This window comes from Folsomia candida, unplaced genomic scaffold (assembly GCF_002217175.1).
Source record: "Folsomia candida strain VU population unplaced genomic scaffold, ASM221717v1 Fcan01_Sc002, whole genome shotgun sequence".
Lineage (NCBI taxonomy): Eukaryota > Metazoa > Arthropoda > Collembola > Entomobryomorpha > Isotomidae > Folsomia > Folsomia candida.
In genome coordinates this window covers 14,689,224-14,701,327 of record NW_019091194.1, presented here as the reverse complement: position 1 = coordinate 14,701,327, position 12,104 = coordinate 14,689,224, and the positions used below count along the sequence as shown (strand labels likewise).

The 12,104-nt window shown below is 37.0% G+C and overlaps 1 protein-coding gene across 3 annotated transcripts in view; it reads left to right on the top strand.

Annotated features, from left to right (window-relative positions):
- The first annotated feature begins 3,727 nt into the window (after nucleotides 1-3,727).
- Nucleotides 3,728-12,104, top strand: part of LOC110843483 (protein trachealess) — a 102,599-nt gene continuing 94,222 nt past the window's right edge. For all 3 annotated transcript variants that reach the window (XM_035847843.1, XM_022089450.2, XM_035847842.1), the window contains exon 1: nucleotides 3,728-5,761. In XM_035847843.1, coding sequence (XP_035703736.1) covers nucleotides 5,658-5,761 — 104 coding nt within the window. In that variant the 5' untranslated portion in view covers nucleotides 3,728-5,657. The remainder of the gene's footprint in view (nucleotides 5,762-12,104) is intronic.

Here is a 12,104-nt window from a genome sequence, read left to right as displayed (position 1 = left end):
ATTTAGACATGCACACAATGGCAATTTTATTATTTATACAAAAAGTGCAATAAATTTTAATATGTGCCGACTTTCAGTAATATCTACTGAAATTGATTTATTTACCGTGTGTGGGGTGGTTCCAAGTCAGGAGAAAAAGTCGACGGAAATTTTATTATTTATGCCGCAACGCAGGAAAGTGGTCAGCAAAGTATTTTATAGAGTCGAAATATAAATGGTCGTGGTTATGAAGTGGGCAAGTGACAGGAGGCTTGTAACTCAGTGTGACAAATTAGTCGTTGTCGTGTCAAATTTATTTCTTGTGTACTTATTTCTTGTGCTCGGTGGGAGGCCGTCTTCTGATCTGGAGCGAGCCCATCTATTACACTGATTATTTTATTGCAATCTGTCACACACATTTGAATATGACTCCTTTCTCCTTCATAAATCTCACTTTCTTTTCAAACCAATCTCGCCCCCCAAATATATTACGCAAGCAGCAGAGCGGTATCGAATTACTCGACCACTATCAGCAAAAATGCTCCTAACCTTTACCATGAGTTCAGATGCACATCTCATTTTTTATGTAATATTTAATTTTTCTGGAAATGAAATTTATTTGTTTTATTAAAAATAGCGAAATTTTGTAAATTGTGTAACTTAACTTTATATTGTATGAGAGTGTTGTGTATCCTGACTTGATTGATTAAATAAAGATATTGAAACTACCATTTAATTTTTAATTTGTACCCATATCAAATTTAATGATTGCGTCAACTTTTATACTGCAACTTTTATAGCTGCAGTGACATTATTGTGGTTTAGATTTATTAAACTGATGACGAAAATTTGCATTTTACAAGGTTGCCGAGGTAGGTTTGTATATTTTTTAAACTTGGACATTGATGAGTCACTTTTGCTTTCAAACCAGCAAAAGTCGTACCATTTTTATGAGAATCGGCAATGTAACTTGAAATCGCAATTTAAATAAAAATCACGAATTGACAAGTTGTAAATTAAAAGTGAATTGCCCTCTTATTCTGTTTATGTGAGTGACATAACTCAGCGCTTTTGAGTCATGTTGGAAAAGATTTACGCTTTTTTTAGTCATAACACTTTTGATGTTTCTTCGAAACCCCTGGTGCTATTAAATTCCTTAATTTTAGGTCAAGTTTTGCGAAATAAAAGTGTGTAAAGTGTTATGCCTCTGTTAATACATTTGTAATTATCAGTTTTCATTAGAATACGAAATATGCCTTTGTCTAGGAGAAACTTTAAATATGTGCAACATAGTAAAGACCTTAAGTAATACAGAGATAAATAGGGTATTTATTATTTATTTATATAAATTCAGTACAAAGTACTATATATTTTATAAAATCTTTTTCAGAGTTTTGCTTAGCTTATTCATTTTCAAACGTCCAAATGTGCAATTAGTTTTAACAAACAATACGTGGAAAAAGTCTCGCTTGAGCAGAAATCCTTACACTCAACTGCGTGGGGGCTGCAGGGATCGTGACGGAAACATGTCATGCCTCCGAGAAACTTTTTCACCTCCAGCTCACGTTGTTGTTGTTGGAGGTGGGAAAGACTTGTTGTGCAGGGCACCAGATACGGAGAGTGGCACAAGCATCAATATCTCACAGAGGACTTATTCGAAAGTTTAAATTTATTAATGATGATTGTCATAAGAAGAATTTGAAGGCATGCAGCGTATCACATTAGCGAGCGTATCCTCATGGGCAGGGCATGTAAATTGATGCGAGTGTTCGATGATGAACAAATAATGCAAATAAATAATAATAATGAACAAACCAAGAAACGCTTGTGCTGAAGGCAACAAACAACATTAATAACATACCAACAAGCAATGCCCCCGAAAGGCCCTGTCCCATGCTTTTTTTTACTCTGGGTGTTTGAACACGTCTCACAGCTTGGTTCACACAACAAATGACCTGAAGACGGTGGAAATTAAAATAGAAAATGGTAATTGAGTATGGCATGAAATTGATGTGGTTCTGATTTTTAGGTTGAGATTAAAATATTCGAAGGAAAAAATCCATATTGGCACGCGACTTCCCGCAGTGGTCACAATCCATTCTCCCATTAGTCATCTATCTCAGCACGACTTAATACTGGCCACGCACCAGCCAAGCAACCATACATTCATAGCAGTAATATTTGCCCTGGCCTCAAGTCTACCACCCAATGGGGACTCCACTCCCTTCGATATTCAATTTTTCATCCACGCGTTTCCCCAAATTCAGTCTCTCTTCTCTGTATGTACATATGTCCTTCTATAAGAAAACCCTCAGGAGAATCAAGCAGGCACAAGGTAATTGTCCCTTCTGGTTTAAGGCGAACTGATTGATAAAGTGTAAATGATAGGATAGACTATCTACCTATGAGATTTCATCACAGATAATAAAAAAAGTGAGCATTTGTGCGATCCTAAATAATTATTTTAGCACTTTGTGAAAAAGTTCAACTAATTTTTTTGTGTAAGGACAGGCAAATTCATTGCAAAACTGTTTTGGCTCCATACATGTGCAGTGTGTAGTAGTTTGTACGTAGGTATATCATGGATATGTGTATGGTATTACTCACAAGATATTTTGACTACAGCTTGGTTAATTACAATAATTCTGGGCATAATTGCTATTCCGGTGTTAATTGTTCTCACGTTCGTTTTCTCAGCAACTATCTTTACATGTTGATTTAGAAACACGACAAACAAATTCAGAGAGGCAGATGGGGGAGGGATAACTTTATTAAAACATATGTGTTATCCGACATTACCCCGTGAATGACTAGATCATGAATGAAAAATTGAGTGAGGAAACCAACAAAAGGTTTACGACCAAATATAACAAGCATGTCCGGTCAGTTTTTGCTCGTCTAAGACAAAGTGATGTAACAACAGACAGACAGTGGCGACTGGTCAAGCATGGTCCTCATCTAGCTGATCTTATTGTAGGAACTCTAAAAGTAAAACCTTGAAGCAAGAAACAAACATGGGCTTCATTAGAGAAGAATGAGACAGTTGGACAGTAGCAGCACTGGCAGCTTGAAACTATACTCGTATTACTCGAGGAGACTGCTCGTATTATTAGTTTTCTTTATTTTGGAATAAATTATAGGTTAATACTGCTCGCATTGTCTTAATTTGTTGGGTGACCGACACATTTACTTGGGTCTGCTGGAAGTTTGCATTTTATCGAAGCCATAAGCGTAGCATGGTTATTATGTATTTTTATTATTTTAGAGAGAGCTGCACCGCATGCACCCACCTTCAGCCAAACATTAAAACGAACTGACATCCAACTCATCTCATCTCTTTCTCAACTTCTGTATGGAAGGATTGTTGGATCTCAAATGGTACGCTGGCTAAAAGGAAGGAGCAATTTGTGATGATGTAGTTCTGGACCCCCGTTTTATTACATGATTCATCCTCGCATCATCGTAGAGACGGACGAAGTGGTAAGAAGAAGTGGCCTTTGCAAACAGATCCAGTTGTACGCTGGCTGCTGTTTGATATGAAAATGATATCGAAAGTCGGGTAAAAGCTGGAGGAGAGACAAATGCACGGTAAAAAAAGTAGGCAGGACGTCTTGCGCGTGAAAAGGCCAACCCCTCGGCGGGAATTGGTAGATCCACCTCCATAGCTCTTTGGCGAAGGAAAGGGGAATGCAATGCAATTACTTTACAGCACACACACAACCAACTTACTTCATATCACAGAAAGTTGTGAGTGAGGAAAGGAACACGAAACGCATGTGTTTTGAGTGAGACTGTAAACGGATCCTGATATATTTGGGAATGAGTCTGTTGTACGAACGTACTGGTTTTCTTAAAAGTCTCAAGCAAAAGTGTAACAATCATTCATTTGACACTTTATTATTAAACTAGTGGATCGACAAGTTTGGACAAAATCGTGGATTTATAATTCGGTGTCTCAACTAACGTACATACATATTGCTAAATATGATATTTTATCTGTGAAATATTAAACTGTCAATAAACTGACGATAAAAAGTATAGCCATCCAAAAGTTCTGATATACGAATACATGAAGCAGTGATTCCGCGTTAAACTTGAGACTTGAACAAGAAACTCAAAAGCTTAGTCTCAACTTCAGTCCGTGACAAGAAAAAAGTTTCAAGTCAAGTCTTAACTTCCCCACTACAAAATCCATCCATGACTTCCCAAAAAGAAAGCTAGTTTAACTCGGTGTTTTAATTGCCTATTTGAATTGATCGGACTATTAACAAATTCTGCAAAACCTGTAGCACAACCTAAATTCCAGTGTCGCTCAGAGTGTCAACGTTGCATTCCAATCATCGATGATACGTACACATACATACATTTGTGCAATTTAATGATTTATTCTCTAAACAAGAACCCCTGCTGAAGTCTAAAGCTCTTACATAAAAACAGCAAGCTAAGCCAACTAACACGGACGAAAAAATAATTCATCTCATCAGATACTGGATCTGATTTTATTGTTAATCGGATTGTGTGAGTTGAGCTGCATTTCGTTGTCGTCAAAGCCCAGAGACAAGAACAAGGTGTGCAAAGACAAACAAAGCAAAGAAGCCAGAGTCAACCTGTCGTCTGTGAACATTCTTCTCAGTGATCGTGAACATAATTTAATTGACAGTAACGTGACAAGGGTTCGGATCACGGACAACGGCTTTGCTCTGCTCCAGAAAGAATTATCTGAATGCCCCATTTTGTCACGTCCTTCACACACACGTTCGGATGGTTACTTGATATTCCGTGAAGGCATCCTCTCTCTCTCCCTCCTGCAGTAGCACGAACTGCAGTTTTATCTCAATAATAAATATTATTATGTATGTATAAAGTGTGGATGGAACAATGCGTGTATGTGAGCTTGTGATTTCTCCATTTTCACTATCACGTCATTATTGACAGGAGCAAAATTCACTCGTAGCTGGTAGAAGAACTCCCATAATTGACCTGTGCCAAAGCAAAACCAAACCAATTCAACTTGTGTATTGAAACGGCTACATTTGAATTATCTCTCAGCATTTTTTATTTATCGCCAGGAAAATAAATGAAAGATCTGCAAATTGGATAAAACCTGAAAGCAAACATTATTAAATAGCTCATTCGAATTGAGGGAACAGGATTCACGAACAACCTGCAAACTTCAAGCAACTATTCAACAAGTTCTCAACCGTCGCAAGTTCGTCCGTTCGTCAGCTCAAGCGAGCGAGTGTGAACAGCAAATTTGAGATTGGCAAGCGGGTGGCGATAATGAGTGGGCTGATAAAACAATGGCGAAACGGGATGCTGATCTATTAAGAAGGGGGAATCAAGATCAACCTGCATGTCATCAACACACACGATAAGCAGATGAACAAGAGAGATTTTCCTAAACTTTGAACTCGTCCGTATGCACTGCCAATTGTCCACACCTTAGGCCGACGTGTTCAAAGCTAAACTTGACAGTTGGAGTAGCGTAGAATAATTAAGAAGCTGCAAACTTCCGAAAAAGTATAATCATCTGCCGTAATCTTGAACATAATATAACCGCTACTGTTCGGGTCTGGTGACGAATAAATATCTGTGCGTTTTACTAAAGTGCTAAAATATTCGGCCCGTGACAATATTCGCACTTTTGCAAAGAAAGAGAGCAGAAAGATAGAATTAAAATGATGGGGCCTGGAGACGGATACTCTGGACACCATTCACACCACCCATCGCACCCCATGCCCATGGATCTGCATGTTCCGCAAGCAGCGTTCCCATACTACAGGTGAGCACGCACATACATCTACGAATGCATCCACGCCTAATAATTAAGCTGCGGTGAGGAGATTACAATAGCCAAACGACGACATGACATGATTCAATTCTTCCCAATGTGATTGAAGTAAGCTTAATCTCATTAAATTAAAATCTTCTCCTTGGGTTTCTCGTCATTACTTCTTTTGTTAATCAACGAGAGATTAGACTGCGTATCAACACTGCGTGATTAAATAAAGAAGAGCCACGGATAAAAATTTAAAAAACTTGTTTAATGAAGTTGAACGAAATAAAATTGATGCACAAGAAAAAGGCTTATTTACAATAACAGCAGCAGCATTAGGAAAAAAAGAATGGCACTTACCCATCCTGCACATACTTATCTGCACTGTGCTCAGGAGTTGGAGGAGACTTCCTTGATGCCGGAGATGGACTTAATCGGATTTGAATAATTTATCCAGACAGAGAATCCTTCGCTGTGTATTTGTTTTGAGTCTCTTGGATTGGATTAGGTTCACATTTTATTTCGTTAGCTTTGATGAAACCTCGCGATTTGCATTTCAATCCCTCAATCCACTCAATTCAAGCTGGGATCCGAAGACATGAAATGGAATGCAAGGGACTGACTACTGTGTGAAAGCTAAGCCGAATTGCTGGCAGAGTTGAGCTTTGCATTTCTTTTGTTTATTAGTCCCGTGTTATGAAAAAAGTTGCGAGGATTAATTAATTGGCTTTGTCATTGGAATTTCACACCAGTATTTACATACGTATGTATGTACTGGTAGTGATGTGTAGCAGATTGTGGAAATTTTGGCTGAGGTCTTTAGTGTACATTTTTTCGGTTTTTATAAATCTGTACATATACATACAGTTCATTAAGTACAAACAATAAATAAAATAAATACGTATATATTTGCCTAGCAAATGTATAATTTACTTTCTGGAAGAAGGAAAGGACTACCAATGTTGAATTGTTGAGTACACTCGGCAACGACTGTGAGAACATAAATGTCGACAACTCTTTGTGATGTTTACAGTCTATATCTTGACATATCGGAAAGATTAAATAAAAAAAAGTGGATCAATTTATGCGAGCCTGTCGACTGTCTTTGGGAGAATCCACCAGATAACAATAGTTGAGTTATTTAGTGCATTGTCCGCATTATGAAATGAGCAGTGTTCTGATGGACCTCTTAGGATCAGGCTTAATTGGATATATTCACACCAAACTGCACAATGACCACTTGTACGCCAAGTCTTTGCCGATATCTTTGCGGACGGTGTTATCGGTTAATGGCGTTAATTAAAAGCTTTGTTTAGTTTATCGTTTTATGTTGTTTTTCGAACAACCACGGTGGCAAACTTCATGACAGCTTAAACTCAATAAATTGCATAGATAATAGTAGAAACTTAACTTGAAATTTTTACAAATAAGCATAAAGGACCATAAACTTTGTTTCAAAATTAGTTATTTATTTGAGTTTATATGAAACACAAAAAATAATACTTGTTAATACTTTTAATTTGCAGTAATTTTTGTCTGTGATTATGCAGTTTACTGTCCACATCTGTAAACGGGTTTCGTTACCCATGAAGAATAAAAACCCATTAATGCTCATGTTTTTTGCTGCACAATCGATAACGAACGAATGAGTTTTTTATGTTGAATTGAAGAAAAGCTGAAATTAAGAGGGTGACAACTTTTTCCTGAGATATCGCAACTTTATGTGAACTATTGGTTTCAGTGTTCTTGGGAGGTCATTGATGATTATGTGACAACTTTTCTTCCTTTGTTGAAGGGTAATGGACAACAGCACTTGGCCATTACTGCAAACATAATCAGATTCGGCTGGTTGGTCAGATCTCATTTTCTTCAATTGTTTATCATTACGACCCTTGATGGCACATTAGTTAAATAACTACAACTAATATCAATTACCGATTAATCGTGCAAAGTTTATCAAAAGTGTGCAGTTTGCTTTGATTAATGGTGTAATTGTTTGTGATGACTTTGGTTGCTGACGACGTCAACGGATGCTATTTAATTGAAATTATTGACAAACAAATAAAATATTTTCGATGTATCCAAATTTCCGGGTTGACGATGAGATACTTTTCCTTTGCCATTAATGTCTAAAATTCCCATAAAGATGAAATGGCTACCGGTTTTTAATAATTTATTTAACTGCAAGTTATAAACCAAATAATTTGTAAAGTTGGTACGCCCACAGTCACCAGTGTGCGTGGTGGTAAGGATTCTATGGTCTTATTATACGGACAGTCTCGTTCACCTATTAGACACCGACTTAATGCACCAGTTGTCAAAATCGAGATCAAAATTAATTGATGGCATCTTAAAAGCGAGTTGGAAAGCGTTTTTAGAGTGTGGACGTGCTTGTAATTGCAATGTGTAATTTGTAATTATAAATTATTGAATAAAATTTGGACAAAGCCCATCCCAAAAATGTACACAAGTACGTACGAGTATGTATGTGTGATATATATGTGTATATGTACGTATGTGTTCATTTATATATTTGGGGCTCGGATAGATGAGATAATGCAGTTTTGCCTACACACTGCACAAAACTATTGATCAAGACAAGTCTCGACTTTACATGGGATAATAGTGACATTAACGTCGTGGTTCCATAAATGTCAATTGTATCACCTCATTTATTCTGTTTTTGAAATAAGCAGAACATCATCCACTTCTATCAGCAACAATTGGTTTGAAAAAGTGTAATGGCAATCAGCAGTTGTAATAAAGTTACGTTAATGTGCTAAGTTACAGATTGATGGCGCATTAAAATCCTCATTAGATTAGATTAGTTTCTGTTAATCTTGGTTTTAGGTGTGCAATTCAATTTAATCCATTGATGAATCCATTCTTGTGCAACAATTTTGTTTCAAATTACTCTGATGGATTGGGCGTATTCAATTTCCACATCATGGCCCTCGTCCGTGGGTAGTATGAAGACAGGCGAAAATAATCAGAGAAGGAATTGATACACTAAAGTCGACTCAAGTATACAGTTCAGCATACAAGGAGACATTAGTAATTAAGATATTGTAAAGTGATTAGAATTTAAGACATTAATTTTGCATTTAAAACGTAAATTTGAGGACAGATTAGTTGTAGGAAAATGAGACGATTTTTGTCATATTATTACCATTTGGACGAGATGTACATACATACGCAGCTATGCATATACGACGCATACGGAGTACACGTGAATATCTCATCATCAGACAATTCAAAATCTGTACCTATCAAGTCCTGCTCTTTTCAGATGCAAGCTTGCACTTATACTTGTGCATTTACTACCTGGAAAGCAACTCTGTAAATAACATGAGGCATAAAGCAATTGAGTACAAAAGTGGCCAAGTTGAGTTTAAACTCACAATAAAATAAACATTCCAGTCCTTAATGCATTTCTTTAACTAGCCAGACGTCCATTTTTGACTCGGTAATTAATGAGAGGTCTCAAAACGGTGCAGTCAAATGTCGATATCACCGACGAAGGGCAATAAAATCAACCCTGCTCTCATCTTCCTCAACAACTCTGACCATTCAAAACCTACATAAAATAAATGTACCCTCACCTCCTCCTCAACGACGGGCTGTCTTCTTGACTACTTCTCGAGCTATCTTTACTGCACTAAATGCCCATCTTGCTCTTTTGTAAATATATTAACAAAAATAACACTAGGAAGAAAACAAAGCTTCAATATCTTATCGCCGACACTAACCTCAAAGTCTCGATTACTGCAAGGACAATGAGTACTTTTTAATGAATTAGTACGTATATATTTACCACATTAGAGGACTTACAACAACCCTTTTTACGATAAGTAAAACTCCAGTGAAATGAACGGGGTTGGTTGAATGACATTGACTGACAACTCGAATGCGAATTAAGTATTTACATATGACATATATTTATTACTTGTAACAAACCACAAGTCTTGACACAAAACAGTTGTTGTAGTCGTCAACAAACGAGTGATAAATGGGTTGTTTCAATTAAATAATCAAAATTGGGATGCACTATGGATTTAACCATTACCACCGCAAGAGATGACCTTCATGGGTGGCATCACATCACTTGGAACTTTGTCTGGCAACCTAAACCTTCATCTTTTCCATAAAGTTTTTATTGAGTGTGTAAGATGCTCAAGAAAACGCTCGAGTAAATACTAGTTGTACCTCTAACATAATTTAACAAAGGCAGAGGAAGAAGCACGCGTACCTTATACATCAACGTATCGCTGGACACAGATGTGATCTCACAACAAAGATAATGATTTTATCTCTTCTGCACTTGACTCTCCAAAAAGTTAAATTAAACTCCTTCAATTAGATTTCTACGATGTAGATGAAATCAAGAAGCTCTTGAGAAGAAGAGTACAACAGCCAAAATGGGAAGCAAATAAAATACATAACGCAACAATATAGAAAGCACAATATATAGGATACAGCTGAAAAAATTATATGCTCAAAATCCCCAACCAAACTGGAAGCTATAACCCAAATCTTATACAATCATCAAAAATTAAGTAGTTTGTACTCGTATAAATGCTCCAGGAGAGAGCTCCAGGCTGTCAAGTCTGCAAAATTATGACTGACTTTGATCATTAACTCTGTTGGTAAGCTAATAAATATGATAACAGGGGTTTTCCTCAAACTCTTCTAGCGATAATAAAGCCCAAAATAGTCGGGCTGTTTCCACAGCACGGTTACTGTTTCCTCTTTTTGTTTGTCTTTTTGAGGGCTGAACTGTAAAGTACAAATATCAACTTGGTTGGTCCAGATCCATCAAAGCACCGATAATGATTATGTTCATTTACCGTTAATATTTTTTATTAACAAAGTAAAAAAATAACAGTGTGTTAAAATTAGGAGTGCTTCAATATGGTCAGTGTACAAGTTAATTAAACAAAGGAAAGTCTTGGAGTAATCATAATGCTTTTTTTGTACCCAGTTGAATATATCAAATCTGTTGCTTAAACAGTTCAACCATGATAGATTTATATTATATTTTAAATAATGTATTTATGTACATGGATGGATACACTTGCGATAACTGTATGTGCGGTACAGTTTTTAATGTCTTTACACATGTCACCAACACGTATGAAACGGAATAATGACGACAATACGATAGCTTACGTGCGCAATTAAAGACTCATTAGTGGATTCGTATGCTTAGCTCTAATCCAATTCCACCGTAAGTACATAAACTCGCGCAATCATCCCAATGCATCGCGTAAACTACTACTTCCAACAGGCCTTTAAATTTCTAAAACGTACCAACTTCAGTATTTCACATCGTATCGATATTACATTTCATTTCAAGCAATTAGATCATATTTTATTGTTTGCATCCGTCGCACTTCTCTGCCATTAAATTTAGCTAAAACACAACATGCTCCATGCAGTGGAAATCTGAGGACAAAGTTACAGTCTGATACTCGCAAAAGTTGTGTACAAATTTTTGTACCAAGCGAAAAATGAAGGACATTATATTGGTACATTTATGAGTATGTACCTGTGTACATCTGTACGTATGAACATGTACTTGCATCGAATCAGCCAAGTGCAAAATGTGGTTTTAAAATGCGTCAAGACAATATTTATGACTCCTACTGATGTCTCGCATTCTCATCATCACAATGAGATATGATCCGATTTCCCCAGATTATGTCTTGTCCTCCTCGCCAATGGTGTCAACTGAACCGGAAAAAATCAAGTGTACGTACACATACAATATTTGCTGCAATGGTGAAGATGAAGGTACTGAACTAGATTCAATTGTTTACGCGACAGCAGTCATCATCACCAGTTTGAAAAGCCAAAATATTATTGGCACCTGCTAATTTTGTTATTTGGAATTTTGAATGTGGTAATTTTTACCTCCTTTTTGTCACTTGTGGTAATGAGTGGCGCCGAGCAGTAGTCGCAGTGGTGTGGTTGGTGATAGTGGTAATGACGGCGATGGATTTGCGGTTGAATTTGGTTTCGATTTGAGGTTGCATTCCTTGTGTTTTACATGTTTTGCCAGCATCTGGGAGTTATTGGTGGTATCGGTGTGTGACAAGGGGTGAAATTTCATTTCTGGGCTCGAATTCAACAACCACTTCTTGTTCAGAAACGAAAGGGTTTAATACCGCTGCTCACTTGCTAAGTAATAATATTCCACGTTTGGCATATCCAGACTTGCGAGCATGATATTCAGGGGAGAAATCGGCAGACTGTGAAATAATATGTTGCACGGCTTCCAAAGGAGAAAGAGAGAGTCGAAATATCAAGTTCGGGATTTCGGGTTTTGGACATATTATTCTGGAAACCC